Source organism: Mizuhopecten yessoensis, unplaced genomic scaffold (assembly GCF_002113885.1).
Source record: "Mizuhopecten yessoensis strain PY_sf001 unplaced genomic scaffold, ASM211388v2 scaffold10479, whole genome shotgun sequence".
Lineage (NCBI taxonomy): Eukaryota > Metazoa > Mollusca > Bivalvia > Pectinida > Pectinidae > Mizuhopecten > Mizuhopecten yessoensis.
In genome coordinates this window covers 1,200,795-1,228,536 of record NW_018408567.1, presented here as the reverse complement: position 1 = coordinate 1,228,536, position 27,742 = coordinate 1,200,795, and the positions used below count along the sequence as shown (strand labels likewise).

At 38.7% G+C, this 27,742-nt stretch overlaps 1 protein-coding gene across 1 annotated transcript in view; it reads right to left on the bottom strand.

Annotated features, from left to right (window-relative positions):
• Window positions 1-5,504: 5,504 nt before the first annotated feature.
• Window positions 5,505-27,742, bottom strand: part of LOC110460814 (valine--tRNA ligase-like) — a 58,477-nt gene continuing 36,239 nt past the window's right edge. The window contains exons 23-27 of the mRNA XM_021513973.1: window positions 26,988-27,194; window positions 26,444-26,558; window positions 14,526-14,698; window positions 13,670-13,819; window positions 5,505-7,374 (exon numbers count right to left, since the gene is read on the bottom strand). Of these exons, the coding sequence (XP_021369648.1) occupies window positions 7,309-7,374; window positions 13,670-13,819; window positions 14,526-14,698; window positions 26,444-26,558; window positions 26,988-27,194 (711 nt within the window). The 3' untranslated portion in view covers window positions 5,505-7,308. The remainder of the gene's footprint in view (window positions 7,375-13,669; window positions 13,820-14,525; window positions 14,699-26,443; window positions 26,559-26,987; window positions 27,195-27,742) is intronic.

The window sequence follows — 27,742 nt, the reverse complement described above, 5'->3', positions numbered from 1 at the left end:
CCAAATATGGTAAAAACATGTGCAGTTCATGGTTAAAATCCATCATGTTCTTCAGGAAATGTAGTCTTTTGAAGGCTATTGGACTCTTGCCCAACAGCTCTCAGAGGGGAATACCCTTCATTTATACTAGCAAATCGTAGGAGTAAAGTTTTCAAGGTAAACGTGCACTGATGACAGATGCTGCACCACGACATACCTTCATTGGTCCTATAGACTTGGCAAGCTAAAAGGGAATGGTTGTTTCTTAAGTTGTAACAATGCTCAGTTGTTTTCATGACTAATTTGAAGATTGAAATTGACTAAGATGTATAATAATGGTACGAAGTTCTATTTAGGGTCTGTCTATAAACTGTTTGTTAACTGATGTCTTGTAAGCACCATTTTAAAAATTGTGATAATTTTCCTTTCATGAATGATCATCTATAGCAAACTGCTTTGACCACGTTTCATGCCTAAGGACGCTCCATGAGGAACTTAAATATGTCTTGATTGTTTTCTCCGATGGACAATGTAACAATATAAACCAATGGGTCTCTGGTCTGAAATTCCTAATCAGCCATAGTTCACGTGTAGAATGATACAAGACAAACAAACAGCATTGGACAGCTAAACCTGTTTACAGTGTTGCATAAATATAGCAACTTTAAACGAATAGTCAGCAGATTGTTCCAATAATTTCTGGATCAGGGCCACATGTAATACACAGTTCCCTCTTATAACTGATCTGACCCAACAAATCCCTCTTGTAACTGATTTGACCCTACATTTCTCTATCTTGCAACTGATTTAACCCCACAGTTCCCTCTAGTCACTGATTTGACCCTACAGTTCCCTCTTGTAACTGATTCGAGCCTACATTTCCCTCTTGTAACTGATTCGAGCCTAGTTCCCTCTTGAAACTGATTCGAGCCTACAGTTCCCGCTTGTAACTGATTTGACCCTACAGTTCCCTATTGAAATCGATTTGAGCCTACAGTTCCCTTTTGTAACTGATTTGATCCCACAGTCCCTCTTGTAACTGATTTGAGCCTACAGTTCCCTCTTGTAACTAATTTGAGCCTACAGTTCCCTCTTGTAACTGATTTGACCCTACATTTCCCTCTTGTAACTGATTTTACCCTACAGTTCCTTTTTGTAGCTGATTTGAGCCTACAGTTCCCTCTTGCAACTGCTTTTACCCAACAGTTCCCTTTTGTAACTGATTTGACCCTTTCGTTAACTCTTGTACCTGTAATGACCCTTCATTTCCCTCTTGTTACTGTTTTGACCCTACATTTCCCTCTTGTAACTGATTTGACCCCACAGTTCCCTCTAATCACTGATTTTACCCTACATTTCCCTCTTGTAATTTATTTTACCTTACAGTTCCTTCTTGTAGCTGATTTGAGCCTACAGTCACTGATTTGACTCTAGTTCCCATTTGTAACTGATTTGATCCTTCCGTTAACTCTTGTACCTGTAATGACCCTTCATTTCCCTCTTGTTACTGTTTTTGACTCTACATTTCCCTCTTGTAACTGATTTGACCCCACAGTTACCTCTAATCACTGATTTGACCCTACATTTCCCTCTTGTAACTGATTTTACCCTACATTTCCCTCTTGTAATTTATTTAACCCTATAGTTCCTTCTTGTAGCTGATTTGAGGCCTACAGTTCCCTCTTATAACTGTTATGACCCTACATTTCCCTCTTGTTACTGTTTTGACTCAATATTTCCCTCTTGTGACTGAATTTACCCCATAGTACCCTCTTGTAACTGATTTTACCCTAAAGTTCTTTCTTGTAACTGATTTGATCCCACAGTCCCTCTTGTAACTGATTTGAGCCTACAGTTCCCTCTTGTAACTAATTTGAGCCTACAGTTCCCTATTGTAACTGATTTGACCCTACAGTTCCCTATTGTAACTGATTTGAGCATACAGTACCCTATTGTAACTTATTTGATCCCACAGTTTCCTCTTGTAGCTGATTTGAGCCTACAGTTCCCTATTGTAACTGATTTGAGCCTACAGTTCCCTATTGTAACTGATTTGACCCTAGAGTTCCCTATTGTAACTGATTTGAGCCTACAGTACCCTATTGTAACTGATTTGATTCCACAGTTCCCTCTTGTATCTGATTTGATCCTACAGTTCCCTCTTGTAACTGATTTGAGCCTTCAGTTACCTCTTGTAACTGATTTGACCCTACACTTCCCTCTTGTAACTGATTTGACCCTACAGTTCCCTCTTGTAACTAATTTGAGCTTACAGTTCCCTATTGTAACTGATTTGATCCCACAGTTCCCTCCTGTAACTGATTTGACCCAACAACTCTCTCTTGTAACTGATTTGACCCTACAGCTCCCTCTTGTAACTGATTTGAGCCTAGTTCCTTCTTGTAACTGATTTGACCCTACATTCACTGATTTGACTCTAGTTCCCTTTTGTAATTGATTTAACCTTACAGTTCCCTCTAGTCACTGATTTGACCCTACAGTTCCCTCTAGTCACTGAATTGACCCTACAGTTCCGTCTTGTAACTGATTTGACCCTTCAGTTACCTCCTGTAACTGATTTGACCCTACATTTCCCCTCTTGCAACTGATTTTTCCCAACAGTTCCCTTTTGTAATTGATTTGAGCTTACAGTTCTCTCTTGTAACTGATTTGAGCCTACATTCACTGATTTGACTCTAGTTCCCATTTGTAACTGATTTGACCCTTTCGTTAACTCTTGTACCAGTAATGACCCTTCATTTCCCTCTTGTTACTGTTTTGACCCTACATTTCCCTCTTGTAACTGATTTGACCCTACATTTTCCTCTTGTAACTGATTTGACCCTACATTTCCCTCTTGTAACTTATTTTACCCTACAGTTCCTTTTTGTAGCTGATTTGAGCCTACAGTTCCCTCTTGCAACTGCTTTTACCCAACAGTTCCCTTTTGTAACTGATTTGACCCTTTCGTTAACTCTTGTAATTTATTTTACCCTATAGTTCCTTCTTGTAGCTGATTTGAGGCCTACAGTTCCCTCTTGTAACTGATTTGGCCCTAGAGTTCCCTATTGTAACTGATTTGAGAATAAAGTACCCTATTGTAACTTATTTGATACCACAGTTGCCTCTTGTAGCTGATTTGACGCCTACAGTTCCCTCTTGCAACTGATTTTTCCCAACGGTTCCCTTGTGTAATTGATTTGAGCTTACAGTTCTCTCTTGTAACTGTTTTGAGCCTACAGTCACTGATTCGACTCTAGTTCCCATTTGTAACTGATTTGACTCTTTCGTTAACTCTTGTAATTTATTTTACCTTACAGTTCCTTCTTGTAGCTGATTTGAACCTACAGTCCCTGATTTGACTCTAGTTCCCATCTGTAACTGATTTGATCCTTCCGTTAACTCTTGTACCTGTAATGATCCTACATTTCCCTCTTGTTACTGTTTTTGACTCTACATTTCCCTCTTGTCACTGATTTGACCCTACAGTTCCGTCTTGTAACTGATTTGAGCCTTCAGTTACCTCTTGTAACTGATTTGGCCCTAGAGTTCCCTATTGTAACTGATTTCTACAGTTCCCTATTGTAACTAATTTGAGCTTACAGTTCTCTATTGTAACTGATTTGACCCCACAGTTCCCTCTAATCACTGATTTTACCAAACATTTCCCTATTGTAATTTATTTTACCTTACAGTTCATTCTTGTAGCTGATTTGTGGCCTACAGTTCCCTCTTGCAACTGCTTTTACCCAACAGTTCCCTTTTGTAACTTATTTGACCCTTTCGTTAACTCTTGTACCAGTAATGACCCTTCATTTCACTCTTGTTACTGTTTTGACTCACTACAGTTCCCTCTTGTAACTGATCTGACCCCACAGTTCCCTCTAATCACTGATTTTACCCTACAGTTCCCTCTAGTCACTGATTTGACCCTACAGCTCCCTCTTGTAACTGATCTGACCCCACAGTTCCCTCTAATCACTGATTTTACCAAACATTTCCCTATTGTAAATGATTTGACCCCACAGTTCCCTCTAATCACTGATTTTACCCTACAGTTCCCTCTTGCAACTGATTTTACCCAACAGTTCCCTTTCGTAACTGATTTGACCCTACATTTTCCTCTTGTAACTGATTTTACCCTACAGTTCCCTCTTGCAACTGATTTTACCCAACAGTTCCCTTTCGTAACTGATTTGACCCTACATTTCCCCTCTTGCAACTGATTTTTCCCAACGGTTCCCTTGTGTAATTGATTTGAGCTTACAGTTCCCTATAGTAACTGATTTTATCCCACAGTTCCCTCCTGTAACTGATTTGACCCTACAGTTCCCTCTTGCAACTGCTTTTACCCAACAGTTCCCTTTCGTAACTGATTTGACCCTACAGCTCCCTCTTGTAACTGATATGACCCTACAGCTCCCTCTGGTAACTGATTTGACTCTTTCGTTAACTCTTGTAATTTATTTTACCTTACAGTTCCTTCTTGTAGCTGATTTGAGCCTACAGTACCCTATTGTAACCGATTTGATCTCAAACTTAACTCTTGTATCTGATTTGATCCTACAGTTCCCTCTAGTCACTGATTTGATCCTACAGTTCCCTCTTGTAACTAATTTGAGCTTACAGTTCTCTCTTGTAACTGATTTAACCCTACATTTCCCTCTTGTAACTTATTTTACCCTACAGTTCCCTCTTGCAACTGATTTTTCCCAACGGTTCCCTTGTGTAATTGATTTGAGCTTACAGTTCTCTCTTGTAACTGATTTAACCCTACATTTCCCTCTTGTAATTTATTTTACCTTACAGTTCCTTCTTGTAGCTGATTTGAACCTACAGTCACTGATTTGACTCTAGTTCCCATTTGTAACTGATTTGATCCTTCCGTTAACTCTTGTACCTGTAATGACCCTTCATTTCCCTCTTGTTACTGTTTTTGACTCTACATTTCCCTCTTGTAACTGATTTGACCCCACAGTTACCTTTAATCACTGATTTGACCCTACATTTCCCTCTTGTAACTGATTTTCCCCTACATTTCCCTCTTGTAATTTATTTAACCCTATAGTTCCTTCTTGTAGCTGATTTGAGCCTACATTTCCCTCTTATAACTGTTATGACCCTACATTTCCCTCTTGTTACTGTTTTGACTCAATATTTCCCTCTTGTGACTGAATTTACCCCACAGTACCCTCTTGTAACTGATTTTACCCTAAAGTTCTTTCTTGTAACTGATTTGACCCCACAGTTCCCTCTTGTCACTGATTTGAGCCTACAGTTCCCTCTTGTAACTGTTTTGACCCCACAGTTCTCTCTTGTAACTGATTTGACCCCACAGTTCCCTCTTGTAACTGATTTGACCCTACAATTCCCTCTTGTAACTGCTTTGACCCCACAGTTCCCTCTTGTAATCGATTTGACCCCACAGTTCCCTCTTGGTTAAGAAAGTTTTATGAAAGTGTTGATGATGTGGTATGTTTGTCTGTGTTGACACTTACAAAAGACTTTACAAATAAATATTTGTACAAGTTCATTATTTTATTGCATACTCACATGATTCAGCAAACCATTTTTATTCATGGAGATTACATGTACTTTGCAGTTCACTTTAAAATTAACAAAACGCTTTGAAAGAATAATTCTTCTGTAGAACTTTACATAATGGACAATAATAACAACAATTAGTATGATTTCTATAGCCCCCACACATCTGTAAGTCTTGTACATGTATATCTGTAATGTTCATGTATGCCAAGTTGATTCCAAATTAAGATTGCTGGCAGACTTAAGCTGTATAAACTTACAATCAACATTGAAGAAGTACAAGGGATGTTCCAGGTGAGAGACCTTATTGGCTCCAGTAATAAGATAGATATTGACAGAGAAGTGTAAAATTGTTTTATGTTTACAGTACCAGTCTCAAGTTGGCTTAAACAAACTCAGGCAGGGAAAACCTTAATTGCTTTTTTTTATTCATTTTTTTTCTTTTTTTTTTCTAACTAAATTAGAATAGGATTATGGAAAAAGACACCTGTGTATACAGTGTCTACAGTCGTTGAATATTTACATTTGTGATTTTATTACATAAAATGGACCTGATTGTATAACTTTGTGTTAGTAGAGAATTTCATCGTGAATCAGTGTTAAATCAGACTTTTGTTTACTGACTAGTGTTAAGTGTGTCATATCTCACAGTTCAGGAAAGAAACATTATCAATACTAAAACAGTTATAAGCACTAACATGTAGATACCGACCTCAGACCATGGCTTCCCACTAATTTGACCATAATACCTGTGTGGCTGATCCAGCCATTTTTATTTAAGATTTAGGATTTTTCTCATTTTACTCTCAGATTCCCCCCTGCTGTTTGGTACATTTGGAACCCTTCTACCCCCACCACCATAATCAGTCTCTGGGTCTGCCATTAAATACCACTACTTAGCACTTCTCTGAAGACACAAACATGGCTGCAAGTAAAGTTAGTACAAAATCATGTATCGAATCCAAAACGCATAATGATCGGCTAAATTTTTATGGCCTCAAATATTAAGTATTTTGGTCTTCCCCAAACATTAGTGCTTGAAAGGATTAATTAGAATTCTGTCACTAACAGCACAATAAAAGGCATTGTACATGATCATACGCCATATTGGGTGAGAAGCAAGCTGTATGAAGACCAGAAATGCTTTAAATTCTTTAAATACTGCAATGAATTATGGTTCAATAAATAAATAACATGTTACCATGAATTCCTCATGGTGTAACCCATACACAGGAACCAAGCACAACCCTCAGGTGGTATTTTCCGATTTTCCTGATGAAAACTTTCTGTTGATCCTTTAAAGGTATAATTTACCACTGTGGTTGAAAATCGTCATCGTAACTTTAGATTTTAAAAGACAATTCATCGTAAATTCACCTTTATTGTGGAAGGCAATTAAATGGCAAAAGTCAAGCTGCAGCGAAAAAATGTCTTGGTATACCGTATCACTAGTTCTCATCGCATTAACTCATTCACCCCTGAAGACGAATTTGAACTCTCCCAATTCAAAGGTTGGAATAGTTCATTATGAATTTTCAGACACTTTTCCATTTTTGTACAAGGAATCCCGTAAAATTCTTTCCGCAAACAGCTGTTACTGCACTATTCCGATGTGACATCCTTATAAAATGTAGTCAATGCATACATTTTCCATAAAGTTTATTACAAATATGGGATTTATTATTGTGCCCTTCAACATTAACAGTCTCTATAAAATACCTAATCACCTGATTTTAATAAATTTTTGAATTAAAAAATAATTGCTTAAATAGATGTTAAAGTTGCTTAAAGTTTTCCCAGTGTTTCCATGGCTTTTGTCAGTTTCTCTACTTCCATAGAAATCTCCGTCATCTGAAATGAGACAAGTAACAAATGTTTAAGAGAACTGTGTGCAATCTTCACTTCAGACTTTAGTATTAGTATCCCGGTGTGGTACCACTGCCAAAAACTGTAATAAAGTATTGGAAACTATTTATTCCAGCATGAATTCCGTCTTTGGGTATTGCAGAGTTATCTTCTCTTGTGAACAGGTATTGATTGTTACGTGAGAAAACTACGTCGTTTTCTCATAAATTGATGACGTTACCCTCACAAACCAATGACGTAACAATCAATACCTGCTCACAACAGCAGATAACTCTGCAATACGAAAAGACGGAATATAGCCTTGATAAATCATTTCTGAAAATAGAACTATACCTCGTGGGATTTTAATGAAAAAATAATGAAGTTGAAATCAACGAAATATACTCCAAAATAGCGTTCTGATTGTAAGAAAATTTAGCAGGGCTAGACCAGGATTTGAACCCTTGACTTCAGACTGTTATACTATCACACTAACCGACTGTTATACTATCACACTAGCCGACTGTTATACGATCACTCTAACCGACTGTTATACTATCACACAAACAGACTGTTATACTATCACACTAACCGACTGTTATACTATCACAATAACAGACTGTTATACTATCACACTAACCGACTGTTATACTATCACACTAACAGACTGTTATACTATCACACTAAGACACTGTTATACTATCACACTAACAGACTGTTATACTATCACACTAACAGACTGTTATACTATCGCAGACTAAGCTACCTAGTCAACAGAAGTGACCGGGCCCAACTGTGCTACAGTTATATCTAAACAGAAGTTAAGGGGAGGTTACTGTATATGTGTGAACAACTACAGTGCAGTGAGACGGGGATCTTTAATTCAAATCATTTTTTTTTTTTAATTTTGATTCAATTGATAGTGAGACTTAATACATACTGATACTGTTTAAATTGTAAAAAATAGTTAATTCATAATGTCGGCCCATTTTTTCCAACATGTGTAAAGTTTTACTCCTTTGTACATAGAAATGTAACCAAGAAATACACTGCATATTTGTGGCATTTATTTGTGTAAAACGACAATTTTTTTGTACAACCAATCACATGGCTGATAGGTCATATTACATGGGTTAATACGCCAAAATATATGACATGGGTATATTCACTGGATAACACAGTACATCATGACTGTGATAAATATATATAGTCTTACATGCAAACATAATACAAACAAGAGGCCCAGAGGGCCTGTATCGCTCACCAGAATATGTTTAAAATTATTGGTATGAAGTAAAGATATAGCACTCCATGGTAGGTGCTGTAAGTACATATGAAATTTCAGAAAGAACCATCCAGTACATGAGATATAACAAACTTCAAACAGAGCCCCATCCCTATGCCCCTAGGGGGTCATACCCTCCGTTTATACAAAATTGAGACCCCTTGGCCTAAGGATGCTCCAGACTTAATCCTGATGGTCGAAGAAGGATTTTAAAGGTTTTACCTCTATTTCCTATTGGGCCCCGCCCTTCTGCCCCCTGGGAGACCACACCCACTGTATATACAAATTGAGTCCCCTTGGCCCAAGGATGCTCCAGACTAAATTAGGATATAATCCCTTAATCCCTTGGTAGAAGAAGGATTTTAAAGGTTTTACTTCTATTTCCCCTATTGGGCCCCGCCCCTCAGGCACCAGGGTGGGGCACATCCATCGTTTATACAAAATTGGTTTCCCTTTACCCAAGGATGCTCCACACCAAATATGGACCAACTCCTTTCATTCCTACAGAAGAAGAAGGATTTTAAAGAAAAATTTGCTCCGTTTCCCCTGTTGGGCCCCGCCCCTCAGGCCCCTGGGGGCTCAGACCCATGGTTTATACAAAATTGGTACACTTTTACCCAAGGATGCTTCAGACTAAATATGGAGTAAATCCTGTCATTCCTACAGAAGAAGAAGGATTTTAAAGAATTTGCTATATTTCCTATATAGGGCCCCGCCCCTCAGCCCCCAAGGGGGCCAGACCCACCGTTTATACAAAATTGGTTTCCCTTAACCCAAGGATGCTCAACACCAAATATGGACCAAATCCTGTCATTCCTACAGAAGTAGAAGGATTTTAAGGAATAATTTGCTATGTTCCCCTATTGGGCCCAGCCCCTCAGGCCCTTGGGGGCCAAACCCACGGTTTATACAAAACTGAGTCCCCTTGGCCCAAGGATGCTCCAGACTTAATAAGGATAAAATTCCTTAATCCCTAGGGTAGGAGAAGGATTTTGAAGGTTTTACCTCTATTTCCCCTATTCGACCCCGGCCCTCTGCCCCAAGGGGGGCCACACCCACCATTTATACAAAATTGAGTCCCTTCGGCCCAAGAATGCTCCAGACTAAATTAGGATAAAATCCCTTAATCCCTACGGTAGGGGATGGATTTTGAAGGTTTTACTTATTTCCCCTATTCGGCCCCGCCCATCTGCCCCAAGGGGCGCCACACCCACCATTTATACAAAATTGAGTCCTCTTGGCCCAAGGATGCTCCAGATTAAGTTAGGATAAAATCCCTTAATCCCTACGGTAGAAGAAGGATTTTGAAGGTTTTACCTCTATTTCCCCTATTCGGCCCCGGCCCTCTGCCCCAAGGGGGGGCACACCCACCATTTATACAAAATTGAGTCCTTTTGGCCCAAGGATGCTCCAGACTAAATTAAGATAAAATCCCTTAATCCCTACGGTAGGTGATGGATTTTGAAGGTTTTACTTATTTCCCCTAGTCGGCCCCGCCCATCTGCCCCAAGGGGGGCCACACCCACCATTTATACAAAATTGAGTCCTTTCGGCCCAAGGATGCTCCAGACTAAATTAAGATAAAATCCCTTAATCCCTACGGTAGGGGATGGATTTTGAAGGTTTTACTTATTTCCCTATTCGGCGCCGCCCATCTGCCCCAAGGGGCGCCACACCCACCATTTATACAAAATTGAGTCCCATTGGCCTAAGGATGCTCCAGACTAAATTCATTCAAAATCTACTTGGCCGTTCAGGACTAGTAGCGTTCTAAAGGAAAAGTTGACGGACGGACGGACGAACGGACGATGTACGACGGACGTTGCGGTACCGAAGGACCATGGTGAGCTAAAAAGTGCATAATACGTCAATGTATACATTTTAAATTAATTATAGATATTCAAATGAAAACAAAATACAAATAAAAATACACGACGTCGACAAGTCTATTGGGCCTCTCTACAAATGTGGGCCATTCAGATCGTCCCATCCAAAACAAAAAAAGTGTGGACCATTCAGAATTATATAATTTATTTGTTGAGGATAAAATAATGTTTGGCCAATTAGAGGCTTTAAATCTACCACATGGTCAAGGCCCACAAAAACACCCTGTAATGTTAACAATTTTGGACAATTTCAGGACCACCCACTAAACGCCACGTTATGTCTACAAGCGTGGGTCATTTCTTGGTCACCTACTAAAATCCATGTAATGTCTAAAAGTGTGAAACACCCATTCGCAAGGGTAGCCCTTGTTCACCTGCCTAATCAGCAGGTGTGACAGGTAAGTTTTGTAATACAGGTACCGGTGACAAACAGTGATCATCGACAGGTAAGGCCAGGTGTTAATTAAGTATCAAATTATCAATAGCCAACCACTGGCTTTTCTCTGTACCTGACCACAAAGTCACAGTTACCTATTATATGTATTACACAATGTGTACACTGGTAATCTTTTATGATTATGGTCTTTATTCCTAGCATGGAATGGTAGCAATTCACCAGACAGATGTTTGCTTGTATTAGACTCTAAATAAAACTGTAAACGCCTTGTCTATGTTGCTTAAGGCTGCAGTACTATATATACCAAACTTGATCATGCTTTTGCAAAAGACATGATATGGGGCCTGTTCTTGATGTGTAACAACCGGTCCTTCTGTTTATAAATGTACTTTTTTAGTATAAATCCTGGTCGACCTGTTAAGGCCGGGTTATGCATTGCACAAGGCTCGCCTGAAAAAAAATTCAGATTTCTTTACCTTATTTCACAAACGAACAACTCTGGTCAAACTGATTCAACCATTTGGATCACGATAAATGAAAGCGGCATGGAATTACTAACTGCAAAATTTTTCAATTTGATTGTTTCCAGGAAGACAGGTTCCCATAATGGAAGCCTGAGTTAGTACATTGTACTTCCTTTTTTCCCAGAAACCCACCAATATAGATACCTCACAATCGGGATATTCAAGGTTTTTTTTCATTGTTTCTGAATTAATCAAAGATACAACGTAGACCTAATACCTAGTATAATAAAAAAAAATCGAGGTAAATGTGGTAGTGTAAAGAATGACAAGGTAATGTGGGCCATTTTGTTGTGTGCCAGCTGTACGTCCATTGATGGTTCCTGACATTGATTAGAGGAATTTTCATATGAAATAAAAAAGGTAAACAAGAGGACAACACAGTGGCGCATTACATGCCCGCAATATATTGGTGAAACAAGTGTAATTCGGAAAGGCAAATATTTGTCAGTTATGGTCATAATGTCAGCCCTTCAAGTTACTGGTGGACAAATTTAAGTCATAAATAGCCTTAGCTCTAGAAAAACACTAATGCAGCATCCCCAGTTTACGACATATGCACTTCTTCATATGATTCCCAAAACATACGCCACATTATCAAAAACTGTGGAGCTAGTTGATAATTTAATTAACAGATGAATGAACAAGCTGACAGCATATTATAATGCATTTTTCACAGGCATAAAAATACATGATTTCTTTTTGTTTAAGAAATACTAGCAGTTTACAGGGATCGAGAGGGGAGGCGGTGTTAGCAGTTTACAGGGATCGAGAGAGGAGGGGGTGTTAGCAGTTAACCGGGATCGAGAGAGGAGGGGGTGTTACCAGTTTACAGGGATCGAGAGAGGAGGGGGTGTTAGCAGTTTAAAGGGATCGAGAGAGGAGGGGGGGTTAGCAGTTTACAGGGATCGAGAGGGGAGGTGGTGTTAGCAGTTTACAGGGATCGAGAGGGGAGGGGGTGTTAGAAGTTTACAGGGATCGAGAGAGGAGGCGGTGTTAGTAGTTTACAGGGATCGAGAGAGGAGGGGGTGTTAGCAGTTTAAAGGGATCGAGAGAGGAGGGGGGGTTAGCAGTTTACAGGGATCGAGAGGGGAGGGGGGGTTAGCAGTTTACAGGGATCGAGAGGGGAGGCGGTGTTAGCAGTTTACAGGGATCGAGAGGGGAGGCGGGGTTAGCAGTTTACAGGGATCGAGAGAGGAGTGGGTGTTAGCAGTTTACAGGGATCGAGAGGGGAGGCGGTGTTAGCAGTTTACAGGTATCGAGAGGGGAGGCGGTGTTAGCAGTTTCCAGGGATCGAGAGAGGAGGGGGTGTTAGCAGTTTAAAGGGATCGAGAGAGGAGGGGGGGTTAGCAGTTTACAGGGATCGAGAGGGGAGGGGGTGTTAGCAGTTTACCGGGATCGAGAGGGGAGGCGGTGTTAGCAGTTTCCAGGGATCGAGAGAGGAGGGGGTGTTAGCAGTTTAAAGGGATCGAGAGAGGAGGGGGGGTTAGCAGTTTACAGGGATCGAGAGGGGAGGGGGTGTTAGCAGTTTACCGGGATCGAGAGAGGAGGGGGTGTTAGCAGTTTACGGGGATCGAGAGAGGAGGGGGTGTTAGCAGTTAACCGGGATCGAGAGAGGAGGGGGTGTTAGCAGTTAACGGGGATCGAGAGGGGAGGGGGTGTTAGCAGTTTACCGGGATCGAGAGAGGAGGGGGTGTTAGCAGTTAACGGGGATCGAGAGGGGAGGGGGTGTTAGCAGTTTACCGGGATCGAGAGAGGAGGGGGTGTTAGCAGTTTAAAGGGATCGAGAGAGGAGGGGGGGTTAGCAGTTTACAGGGATCGAGAGGGGAGGCGGTGTTAGCAGTTTACAGGGATCGAGAGAGGAGGGGGTGTTAAGTTTCAGACATGTCCGAGACAATTGGTGATATTCTGTAACAAATCTAATTGCACTTTTCAAAATTTGACAGAGATACCTAAAAATACATGTAAGTATTTTAATTGTACTATTCCCTCCTAAGCTGTTGTTAGTATAAAGTTTGACCCCCTGAACATTTCAGAGTCACGTGGGCTTGCATATTAAACAAGAGGCCCTTTGTCGGCTATCCATATATTTACATATTTTTTTACCGCATTACAAAAGAAACTGAAGTAATTTCCACTACACACCTCTCCTGTCTGTTTCATTTTTCATTGCTTTATTAGAAATGAGAACCCTAGAATTGCCTCCCTTTACCTTTTCTGAGTTCTGGTCCCTGATTGTCTGTGGGACTTTGCTAGTGTAGTCTGACTTTTGGGAAGCCTCTGTCAACTTCTGAAGCTGTGAGCTGAGCTTGACCTTCTTTCCGTCCAACTTGCTGCGCTCCTTACTGGGGTCAATGAGTCCCTGAGGAGGTGAAATAAATGACAACAAAATAACTTTCATCTTACGAATCCTCAAGAAAAAACTTCTTCTCTGAAAGACTTAAAACAAATTTACCATATTAAACCTATGCACATATAAAAACACGAAATAATGTGTGCTTATAAATCTCAATACAATGTACACAGAAATATACTGTAAAACCATGCATTTCCATCCCTATTTTATTGAAGCCCTTTTCGCCAAAGAACAAAAGAAAGTGAATTTAATACTGGTGTCCTATAAAATTGGCATCCCAATATCAAGATGAAAGTTTAATGCAGGGACCAAAAAAAAAGAAAAAAAAAAAAAGCTCTTATACAGGCTGAAAATTGATAAATTTGTATAAGGTAATACACTGTATGACTTGAATTTAATTCCTGGTAGAATATTACAATGTAATGTATCAAAAACAAATTACAATGTAATGTATCCAAGACTAATTACAATGTAATGTATCCAAGACAAATTAAAATGTAATGTATCCAAGACTAATTACAATGTAATGTATCCAAGACTAATTACAATGCAATGTATCAAAAACAAATTACAATGTTATGTATCCAAGACTAATTACAATGTAATGTATCCAAGACCAATTACAATGTAATGTATCAAAGACCAAATTACAATAATATATATTCTATCATACAGTGTATAATGGACAAATTATTCTACAGGCCATCCTCACCTTGAGCATCAGGTGACTTTCACACTTCACAGAGACCGTTTGTACACAGCAGCCGTCTGGGGGATCATCACCCACCAGTACGGTAATGGAGGAAGAGTTGGTCATCGTCTGAATCAGACTGTTATAGCGACCCAGCATCGCTGCATCCTCCTGCTCCATACACTTCAGGTAAACTGAAACAAAAGCATCAGATGGTGAAAAACTGCTATATTTATTCAAAAAATAAATTTCTTAACACAAATGCTTATGATAAATAAGACTGTTATTAGTTTGCTAGTATTGACCTAGTGTCATTACTATCTTACCTGTACTAATTTAAATTTTAGTTGTCATGAAAATGAGGGAATATATCCCGTCTTCATTTATTCTTAGCTGTTGCAAGGAGATTTCACCCCATACAAACAAGATAATGGAATATAAGTATGATATCAACTGTTATATTCTATGTAAGAAGTACTCTATAGTTTTTTTATTGAGTGCTTGCTGTAGATTTAGGTCCACAGGTAGAGAATTGCTTGTGTGAACAAAAAAAAATCACAGCAAAAAAACTTGATTGATGGTTTGCCTCCCCTAATTAGTCACGTTTGTTAGCTTTGAGCTTTTTTAAGCTGGCTCGTCCGTAAATGACCATAGCTGTTCAAAGGACGTAAAGCACTAACCAAACCAATTTAAACTTGACCAAGAGCTGAACTAAATATGGTATACTGCACACCCTCAGTGGGTGATGCAGGCACACTTAAAAAGCTTTATCGAGATATCTTCAACAGTTTAAAACTTACAGCCCAGACAAGATTTCCCAAACATTTGCATTTATTTGACCTTTGACAGAGATGTGAAGGTCACCATGACCTAGTTAAATTGCACACCACACCTTCTGTGGATGATGCAGGTATGCTTCCAATTTCAAAGATATCTTCAATAGTCTGAAGAATCTTTTGTCTTAGCTGATTACTTACCTAAGGGTTCAGGTCACAGTGACCTAATTACAGTGTTATGTACACTTTCTGTTGGGGTTGGTGATGCAGGTAGACATCTTTTTCATTGAAAATTTACAATTATATGACATATGACCTAGAGGTCAAGGTCACAATAATTAAATTACAGTACAATGCACATGTTCCGTGGGTGTTGCAAATATACTTCAAGTTACATCAAGACAGTATATACCTATACGTTTTATGACAGTGTAATTTTCTTTTTATTTATGGAAGGATACATTCCGCCAATACAACCGCTAATTCAACAAAAGATCGAAATTTAAGACAAACGTTTATGCAAAGTACATCCTATAGTTCACCTTATTGACAAATATCCTTATGACTTGAGTGATTCCAGATAAGGGCTATTCCAGATATAAATGTATGGGTGGGGTGGGGGTGGGGGGCTCTATCCCAGGAAGCTACCAGCCAAATATGAAGATTATATACCGTTCAGTTCTCCTTCAGAAGTCAGTTGAAGTGTTTGACATAATTGACCCCTGTGACCTTTAAAGAAGGTCAAGGTCATTTTCGTTCTCAAACTTTGTCAGGCTCTTTCAAATGAAGCTTTCAGCTAAATATCATGACTCTAGGCCTTTCCGTTCTTCAGAAGAAGTTGTTTAAAGGAAAAGTTGACGGACAACGGACGCCACACCATGACATAAGCTTACTTGCCCAGGTGACCTAAAAAATAACGCCGACAAAATACAACAATTTCACATAATATTTAAATAAAATCATGATCATTTTATCCATTTAAATTTAGGTAATAAACAATTAACACAATCATATATATACGTACACTATATGTTTGTCTTGTTACCTAATACACATATACATGTAACTATCACTACACTCCAGGTAAACTGTAGGTATGTAAATACCACAGTCTGTAAACATGACCTACATTGACCTACTCTACAATCTACCCTAATGAGTTCTCTGTAGGCCAATCGGCACCTCGCACAACAAGGAAGTAATATTTTCCGAATAGTTACACGTCTGCACAGGTAGATCTTTAAATGGTGGCCAAGGAGCATATCGAGTTTGGACTTGTATAAACAATGAGGAACAAACATTAACCAGAAATGTTTCTAAAGAACAAAACTGAATTCTGAGCCAGACAACATGTGATTTATGAATGCAGTAAGATAATGTAAGTTTACCTGGACAAGGACCTACATTGACCTACTACTACACAATCGATCCCTCTGTTGTCACTGTGTGTATGTTGACAACCACATCAAACAGGGAAGTAGAATTGTCTGTATAGTTACAAGTCTGAACAGAATTATCTATAAATGGTGGCCAGCAAGGTGTGTTCAGTTTGGACGTTGTATTAACAATGAGAAACAGACATTAACCAGAAATGTCTCGTTGGTCTGTCAGCCAGAAAACAAGTGATTTATCAAAACAACCAGATGGAATTTCATTCATATAGACAACAACAATATGTACCCGTTTCCTTGACGTTTACGTTGTGAGGCTTGGAATGGAAATGATCATCAGGTAGCTATAATGCTTTAGTGTCTTTACAATTATGTTTTATGAACACATGTACCTGGATTGGAGCTCGGTGCAAAGTCAAGATTTAGAGACATAAAATAAAGTCTATTTTGTGACTTTTATTCAATAGCAGTTATAATAGATAATTTGTTTGGGTCTATTTATAGACTTCCATTTCTCTTCCTCAACTTTCTCATCAACATGGCAACACCCATAGGTCAAATCCCTCTCCATACCTGTACTGAACACAAGGGGAGACATCTGGAACTTTACTGTGAGAAATGTGATACACTTGTATGTCTTAAGTGTTTGTCAACATCTCACAAAGGTCATGATATGTGTGAACTCAGTGATATTACTCCTACAAAGAAACAAGACATTCATAACTTTATTGACAGAACTGAACAAATTCACCTAGTACAGGTTAGAAAATACATCACATCTACTGATACACTTCTTAAAGACAATACCAGCAATTTTGAGAAACTTTCGCACAAGTTGAAAATGCAAACAGAAAAATTAAAGAAAGACCTCGACTTGCTTACAACACAGACACTCTCTGTTTATCACAAAATGGAGGAGGATAATACCAAGCTGATACAGAAATACAAACAGGACCTTGAAATGTACGACAAGCAACTCAGACAACAAATTCGAGAATGCAAAGCAGCACTTCAGCATGGTTCTCACATAGAAATCTACGACACAGGATGTGAAATTAATTCCCAAATAAGTCTCCCTGTAACACCTGTCCTGGGTACTGCCAGTTTCACTCCAAACAAAACCCCTCAAAATCACCTAGAACTGGCCTTAGGGGAAACTGCCACCTTAGATCAAGGTCAAGCTTCAACTGACCAGGATGGGTCAGTCAGGACATCTGGTGGTAAGGATCCATCCTCTACATCAAAACAGTCAGAACCGAAAGATAAGAAGGCAGTGACTATGTACAAACTACTGCCACAGACCAAAGTGCTGGAGGAGTGGGTGTCTCCTGTTGGTATTGAGTCTATATGCCCCACCACTGATGGTCAGGTGTGGACCAATGACAGTGACAGTTACAGTTACAGCAGTAACACATTAACTCTCCTGGACAGGAAGGGGAAAGTAATACAGAAGGTCAAACACAAAGTTAACATCAACAACATAAGTCTGTCACCAACAACACACACACTGTGGGTCTGTGATACAGAAAACAACATCATGGAGCTGGTATCAGGACGACTAACAAACAGATTCAGCACCAAGGAGAGACCCATGTACATCTGTGTTACTGCTAGTAACCACGTCATTGTGGGGATGACCAAAAATATCTCCAAATATACCACACAAGGTCAAATGGTACTCACTACAAGTGCTACAGGAACTGGGAAGCCATTAGTGTGGTCACCACATAGGATCTCAGAGTGTCCTGTCACTCACAATGTCGCAGTGGTTGATAGGAATAATAACAGTGATGGTGGTGATGGGATACCACATGTTACTGTCATGGACACTGATTTCAAGGAACTGTTTGTATATAGAGGTGACATCCCCAGTACATACAAACAATCATCACATAAAGGAGCTGCACCATTTCACCCCTGTGGTGTGGTGTATGACAGTGTGGGGAACATTATCATAGGGGACGGTAACAACAACAGAGTCCTACTCATCAGTGGACGTGGTGAGTTCCTCAGGATCATACACACGGGCACATACTGGACATGTGATGTAGGTGTAGACAGGGAGGATGTCCTGTGGGCAGTGTTTAGTGGGTTGAATGTTAAACTACTACAGTACAGCAGTGTGTGATTCCTGTGACATAACTAGTAGGTATAGTTACCACGACAACACAGAACCAGACCAACAAAACTGACCACAATAAACAACCAGTCAACATTCTACCCTGATTGTACATCATCATAATCACTGGAGAGAATCTATTCAACATTCTAGTGATTTTCTTTTGTTATTATGATCATCAGAGAAAAATCGGTCAACATTCTAGTGTGATTAATAATTCATTCTCACAAAAGTCTGCGTGGGTAATAATTTTGTTAAAGCAAACTCAATGTGTTATTAAACCACTAGAACTGAACTCATGTATCTATGATCTACAGTCTTTAGTGTGAGACATCCAGATTACTGCAACACTTTTATATAGAAATGACTGGAATTCGAGACAACTGGAGTAATTGTGGTTCGAATGTAGGACAACTGGTCTACTGGTGGCTGGAATGTGAGACAACTGGACTAATGGTGGATAGAATGTGGGACAACTGGACTAATGGTGGCTGGAATGTAGGACAACTGGTCTACTGGTGGCTGGAAAGTAAGTAAACTGGTCTTATGGTGACTGGAATGTGGGACAACTGGTCTAATTGTGGCTGGAATGTAGGACAACTGGTCTACTGGTGGCTGGAATGTGGGGCAACTGGACTAATTGTGGCTGGAATGTAGGACAACTGGTCTACTGGTGGCTGGAATTTGGGGCAGCTGGACTAATGGTGGCTGGAATGTAGGACAACTGGTCTACTGGTGGCTCGAATGTGGGACAACTGGTCTTATGGTGACTGGAATGTGGGACAACGTACTAGACTAATGGTGGCTTGAATGTTGGACAACTGGATTAATGGTGACTGAAATGTGGGACAACTTGACTAATGGTGGCTAGAATGTGGGACAACTGGACTAATGGTAACTAGAATGTGGGACAACTTGACTAATGGTGGCTAGAATGTAGGACAACTGGACTAATGGTGGCTGGAATGTGGGACAACTGAACTAATGGTGGCTATTATGTGAGACAACTTGTCTAATGTTGGCGGGATAATATGACAACTATATTAGTGGTTGCTGGATAGAGGGACAATGGTGGTAAGATAGAAGATGGTATGCACAGTAGAACTGTTATGCGTATAGGGTTTAATTATTTTCTCCTTTGTATTTTTTGGTGTACTTGAAAAAATGATATTTTTTTTCAGAATAATGATTCAATTCTATTTATGATAAGACTGTAAGAATGAATAAAGCTGGTACCAGATAGTTGATGACTATCAAACTTGATTCAACTTACAACAGTTGAAGGATGGAGACAAAGTCAGATATACTCCACAGCCCCCAATCAGGAAATAGTTGAGATACTATACTATGGTGTCAATATAAACAAAATCTGTAATGAAGGGTTCATGAGATATCCCAAACTTTTACTTTAGATGTGTTCAAATGTGACCTTTGACCTTGATAATATCCAAAAATCTAATCAAGTCTAGAAGTTGACGTCACTCTATAGTGTATGATATATCTTCTTACAACAACCTCGGTTGTGTCCTCTGATAAATAGATAGCTTTAAAACCGTGTAATTAAATGTTTATCTGAACGAACACTTGTCTATATTTATGATCTATCCTTTAATGTTTAGATAATTGGCTCTCTTCTGTAGTAGATAACCAACTTAAGTTTTTGTGAGCTTACATTGTACTTATCAGGGAATATACACATTTGCTTTGTACTTATTTGACAAATCAGTTTGCTGTAATTGTTTTTATTGAATATGAGGACATATGTTTGAAAGTTGACATTGGGGAAAAATTATTACAAAAAAATAGATACTCTTAGGAGGCACGGTAGTCCGGTGGTAGCTAGACGCCAGGCTCGTGACCGAAGGGTTGCGGGTTCGCGCCACGGCACGGCAATGTGTTGTATCTTTGAGCAAGATACTTTACTCTGCAGGGAGTTGAGAAAGGTATTGGCTTGTTGGAAAGGCCCTATAACCACGGATAATAGTTTGTGGACCGCTTTGAGACGACCTACGAACTAGGTTGTGATAAAGCGGTATATAAGAACCTCGAATTATTATTATCATTATTATAATAATCTCTTGTTAGCTTAATTTTCATCCATGTAAATTTCATGTGAAAATTAAGAACCATGAAAATAACTGGATACATGGTATATTTGTACAATTTCTTTTTAACATTTTCCCTGAAATAATGTAAAAGTAATATTTTGAATTAGTGTATAACATTTAACGTACACACAAACATGTTTTATATAAATATGACATTCATTAGCAGGTGACAGTGAATATTGTCAACCCGAGAAAACCATTGTCACCCGAGGCGAAGCCAAGGGTGACAATCGGTTTTTGAGGGTTGACAATATTCACTGTGATAATCTGCTAATGAATGTCATATCTATTTTGTTACACCAAAAGTCTTTGTAGCTCAGAAATGGCAGCAAACCTCGATAATGACATCTTGTTTGTTGATAGTCAGCCGTTTACAATCGCTATCGCACCGGCGCTTGATAAAATTGGCTGTTGCCGTCAAACGTTCTTGTGATCATCACGGTGAGGAAACGAAGCGGTGAACGCACATTTTTCGCGCATGTCATTTTTTTCACTGTCTCATGGCAATATCACCCGCGCCCCTTAAAACCAATGTATTTTTGGAGGGCGACAGTGATTTTTGTTTAATTTTCTCCCAACCAATCAAATAGCTAGAAATTCACTTGAGGTGTAACAAATATATATATCATATTGTAGTAGTAGCAATGTTGTATTATAATGTTGTAATGTATTTTTTGAGATTTTTTGTAAAAATACTTTATCACTAAGTGTATCACACTGTCACAGTAAATATACTATATTTATAAGTGTATTACACTGTCACAGTAAATATACTACAGTTATAAGTGTATTACACTGTCACAGTAAATATACTGCATTTAAAAGTGTATTACACTGTTACAGTAAATATACTAAATTTATAAGTGTATTATACTGTCACAGTAAATATACTACATTTATAAGTGTATTACACTGTCACAGTAAATACACTACATTTATAAGTGCATTACACTGTCACAGTAAATACACTACATTTATAAGTGTATTACACTGTCACAGTAAATACACTACATTTACAATGTACTCAATGTATTGACAGATTTGTATGTTAACAGACTTAAAGTCCCTTTACCTGTATTGTCAGTGATTCACAGTTGATTGTATTGCCTTGTGTACAGCCCTATAATAAAGTTTGATGTGTGTGTAATAAAAAGTCATTTATATCTTAACTGTCCTCTTTGTTATTTGTTATATTTATATATGTTAGATTACACATATAGGATCTTACATGAGTTTCCATTTCATATGAGATTGATGAAACGACTCTTAAGAATTGAGTTTCATAAATATTATCTGAAATGAAAACGAGTGTAAGATCCTTTTTATCACATAATCAAGATTTGTGGCATTTTTTCAAGTAAAATGGCAATTTTCATGCAACCTTGAAATGTAAAAGCTGCCATTTTGAGGTCAGTGATTTGTGATATTGACTCTTAAGTATGATTATTAGAAACAGCAGGTTAATATTCCTTTTTTGTCTCTTCCAATTGTAATGCTATAATGCTCTCTGCAATGTGCAGTACTTTTTTCTTAACAATTGTATTATGTTCCATCTGATATACTTATAAAAACAGCATAATTTCATTTCTTATAATAATACAAGTTCCATCTGATATACTTATAACAAGGTTACCGCGAGTGGTATATAATACGCCCGTCACACATTGAATGAGCAGTTGTTTGTATGATTGAAATATATGAAGTATTTGTGAGTAATTGATATTAAAAGAGAAATCATTCAACATAACTGGTAGATCAATGAGTGCAATACAAAAACATGGAACGCATGCATCGCATTAATGAAACCAAGGGAATAACTCCAATAATTACGGTCGGATGATAATGGTTATCAAACTTGTCCAAGCTTCTACGGTAATTAACCTTGTTGTGAAGTTTGAAGTTAATCCGTTAATAATTACTCGAGATATCGAGCGGACACTGTTTCGGCAAGTCCATAAAGGGGCATAACTCCACAAATTATGGTCGGATAATTGCGGTTATCGAACTTGTCCGAGCTTTCATGGTAATTAACGTTGTTGTGAAGTTTGAAGTTAATCCGTTAATAATTACTCGAGATATCGAGCAGACATCGTTCGCCCGCCCACCCGCCCGCTCACGTGATAACATAATACGTCCCCGTCTTCGACGGGTGTATAAAAACAGCATAATTTCATATCTTATAATAATACAATACAAGAGGCCCAATGGGCCTGCATCGCTCACCTAGTATTAATCTCACACTTGTAACCTTAAAAGTTATCTAAACTAAAGCTAGTCAAAATATCAGTATTATAACTATAAGTCATTCAAAAGAACCTGATAAAAGACTTAAAAACATTTGACCTATGTGACCTTGAAAGTCGAACAAGGTCATTAACTTGAACAAACATTATAGCCCTTCATCTCAGCATGCAACTTGTAAAATATCACCACCCCAGACCTTTTGTTAACTGAAATTAGGTTATTTAGATGTTTATACATATTTGACTAAGTGTGACCTTTAATGTGGGTTGTAATGTGACAGGTGAGCATGACTTTCTCTGTGTGCTATTTAAAGCCTCTCTATATCACACCATAAACAATGGAGGTGATACAGTTTGTCATTTACACAGTGTAAACAACTGAATCAACATGCATTGAGAACAAATGTACCTAATTGTATTATTCATTAGATTATGTTGAAAGAATGAAATCATGAATAGTTAAGTGTTTTACAAAATATATAAAAAAAATCATGGGCGGTAGGGTGTGTAAGAAAAACAAGAAGCCCAAGAGGGCCTGTATCGCTCACCTGAATATTTAAGCAGTCATAGCAAAATATTCTCATTAAATATTATATTGCATTAAAAATATTTCCCTCGCAAACTTTGTTGGCTCCATCTGTTGAAACTACCAGCAAAATATTATTATAAGATTCTATGCTTTTTGATTCTTCTTCAGAAGTTGCTTGACATATTTTTCCCTGTGATCTTGTAAGTAGGTCAATGTCATTTTCCTTCTCAAATTGGTTAGCTCTATTCCAAAAAGCTACCAGCCAAATCTTATGAATCCATTCCTTTTAGTTCTCAAGAACAAATCCATTAAAATGTTGTTGACCTCTGTGACCTCTAAAGTAGGTTGAGGTCATTTTCATTTGCAAACTTTGGTGAGCTCTATCCCGGGAAGTCACCAGCCAAATATTATAATTTTATGCCTTTTAATTCTTCAGAAGAAGCTGTTTGAACTGTTTGACATATTTGAACGCTGTGACCTTGAAAGTAGGTCAAGGTCATTTTCATTCGCAAACTTTGTTTGGCTCTTTCCCAGGAAGCCACCTGCCAAATATTAAGATTTTATAACTACCAGTTCTTCAGAAGAAGTCGTTTAAAGTGTTTGACATATCTGCCTCATGTGACCTTAAAAGAAGGTCAAGGTCATTTTCATTCTCAAACTTTGTTCGGCTCTTTCCTAGGAAGCTACAAGCCAAATATAGAGATTATATACCTTTCAGTTCTTCAGAAGAAGTCGTTTGAAGTGTCTGACACATTTGACTCCTGTGACCTTGAAAGAAGGTCAAGGTCATTTTCATTCTCAAACTTTGTCGGGCTCTATCCAAGGAAGCCATCAATCAAAAATAAAGATTCTATACCTTTCAGTTCTTCAGAAGAAGTCATTTGAAGCTTTTGACATATATGACCCCTGTGACCTTGAAAGTAGGTCAAACTAGTTTTCATTCTCAAACTTTGTTGGGCTCTATCCCAGGAAGCCACCAGCCAAATATAAAGATTATATACCTTTCAGTTCTTCAGAAGAAGTCGTTTGAAGTGTTTGACACATTTGACCCCTGTGACCTTGAAAGAAGGTCAAGGTAATTTTCATTCTCAAACTTTGTTGGGCTCCATCCAAGGAAGCCATCAGCCAAATATGAAGATTCTATACCTTTTAATTCTTCAGAAGAAGTCGTTTGAAGTTTTTGACATATTTGACCCCTGTGACCTTGAAAACAGGTCAAGGTCATTTTCGTTCTCAAACTTTGTAGGGCTCCTACCAACGAAGCTTTCAGCCAAATATCATGACTCTAGGCCTGTCCGTTCTTCAGAAGAAGTTGTTTAAAGGAAAAGTTGACGGACAAGGACGGACGGACGGACGACGGACGCCGCGCCACGGCATAAGCTCACTTGGCACTTCGTGCCAGGTGAGCTAATAAAAACATGGGAGATGGGGTTGAAGGATAAAATAAAATTGTGGGTGGTTGGGTAAAAATAAAAGTGCCTCCTAGCCCCCACCCCATACATTTATTTCTGGAATAGCCCTAACTAAAACTACATTCCATTCACATGATAATCAGTATCTCAAAGTATTAACAAATACCATGAGATAACAACAGGAATAAGAGCACAATAAAAAGGTTAACCATTTCACTGTGTTAAAACATCATGGACTGACCTCGTTTCCATGTGAATTCTACCGGCTGTGAATATTGATTTCCTGATGAAAATGTGAAAATATCCCAGTGTGAATTTATAGGTGTATACAGTATCTTAAACAATTTAAAAGTTACTGCCTGAGCCAGAGGCTTCTTGAATAAGTACCAGAAGAAGAACCAACGCTAATGTTCTAAATCTGTCTTCCCTCATTTTAAGGGGAGACATGACTAAGTTTAAAGTACAGCAGAAAAGCTTTGTGGCATCATTTACCTACGGGGATACACATGGAGTTGTATACATGGGGATACACATGGAGTTGTCTACATGGGGATACACATGTAGTTGTATACATGGGGATACACATAGAGTTGTTTACATGGGGATACACATAGAGTTGTATACATGGTGATACACTTGGAGTTGTATACATGGAGATACACATGGAGTTGTATACATGGTGATATACATGGAGTTGTATACATGGGGGTACACATGGAGTTGTTTACATGGGGACACACATGGAGTTGTATACATGGGGAGACACATGGAGTTGTATACATGGGATACACATGGAGTTGTTTACTTGGGGATACACATGGAGTTGTATACATGTTGATGCACATGGAGTTGTATACATGGGGGTACACATGGAGTTGTTTACATGGTGATACTCATGGAGTTGTATACATGGTGATACACATGGAGTTGTTTACATGGTGATACACATGGAGTTGTATACATGGTGATGCACATGGAGTTGTATACATGGGGATACACATGGAGTTGTATACATGGGGATACACATGCAGTTGTATATATTTTGGTACACATACAGACATGTACAGAAAGGGTGGTCGGATGGCACAGTGGATAATGCACATGCCTTTCACCAAGACAACAGGGGTTCAACGTGAAAAGGTATAGGAATAGAGTCACCTGCCTGACCATGTGGGTTTTCTTTGGGTACTCTGGTTTCCTCCTACAGGAGTACCCCCTGTGCACTTGTATCCGAGCAAACAAGAGTTATTAATATATACAAATTGATATGCTGTTTCATGATTGTTGTAAAAGAAATAAAGTGTTTATATATATACGTACAGGAGGACATGTTTTACACATTTACCCATGGAGGTACGTACCATCTGCCTTGTTTTTGTTGGTCAGGTTGTAGTCTGACCTCATGGAGCGGACACTCTTGATGACATTCTGGACAAAGTCCACTTCCTTCTCTAGGCCGCTGTTTCTGTCCTGGTACTGCAATATAGTATATGTCTGGCTGTGATCTCTCATATATCACTCTACTATAATAATTGTGTTTACATTTTCTATTCAATTTACCCAAAAATTGGAGAATAAAGGCAGTACAATAATATTGACAATAGTGTTATCATTGGCTACTCTATCTTTTTACTAGTTCAAAGGGTGAAATTAAGTTTTAAATTATTTTTTTTGTTACCAGATTTGGGCAGATTGTCAAGAAAGGCAGCTTGTGCCCGTGTGAATTACTTTATTCCAGAATTTGTGATATGCATTGAGGGGAACAAATATTGATGGAGTTGGTGTTGTCTAAAACATATCTTAAGAAATGTCTTGCATATTGTAATTTCAAAGCCCAATGGCATGCTATTTTTTTGTAACCGAACATTTCAAATTACAAAATCATTATTTACACAACTGACTTACATTTGCAGACTTTGGATACGGTGTTACACATATACTCGGCGCTTCGGAAGAAGTTCGTCGTGGTAACCGTTGGTAGAGTTCCTCGGAGATGAACGGCATGAGGGGGTGGAGCAGGAGTAAACCTGCCTCCAGACAATTATACAGAACCTGGCGCGTACATTCCTTCGCCTCCACATCCGTACCATAGATCACTGGCTTGGAGTTTTCCTTAAAATTACAAAAAATCACCTTTAATTACAGTTCTTTATTTTGCCTTACACCAACATATATCAACAAAAAGATAATTGATAATTTACCAAGGGTTGTCTTAAGATATATATATATACAATCATTTTAAGACCCTTTATAACATAACAACACAGGGTTCCCATGACAAAAGGAATCAAATCAGCACCTAAAAGCAACCAGGGCAGGTCAAAATTTACTTACAAGACAGAACAGTCGACCGAGGTCCATTGATATCTACTTTCCATATTTATCCTCCATTAACCTACGGGGTCAACACATCATCTCAGATTCAAAATAGGGAAGTGAGCATATTGCAGGACAATGAAGTAGCATTTAGCAATAAGGCGGGCTTATTTCCAGGCATGGGCTTATTACCAGATAAAACGGCACTAACCCTCATGGCCAATCGGAAATGGTCATAGTTTACTAACTANCGGGGTTGGGGTTTGGGTTTAGGTTCGGGGTTGGAGGTTGGGGTTGGGGGTCGGGAGTTTGGGGTCGGGGTTGGGGGATCATATTATACTTAC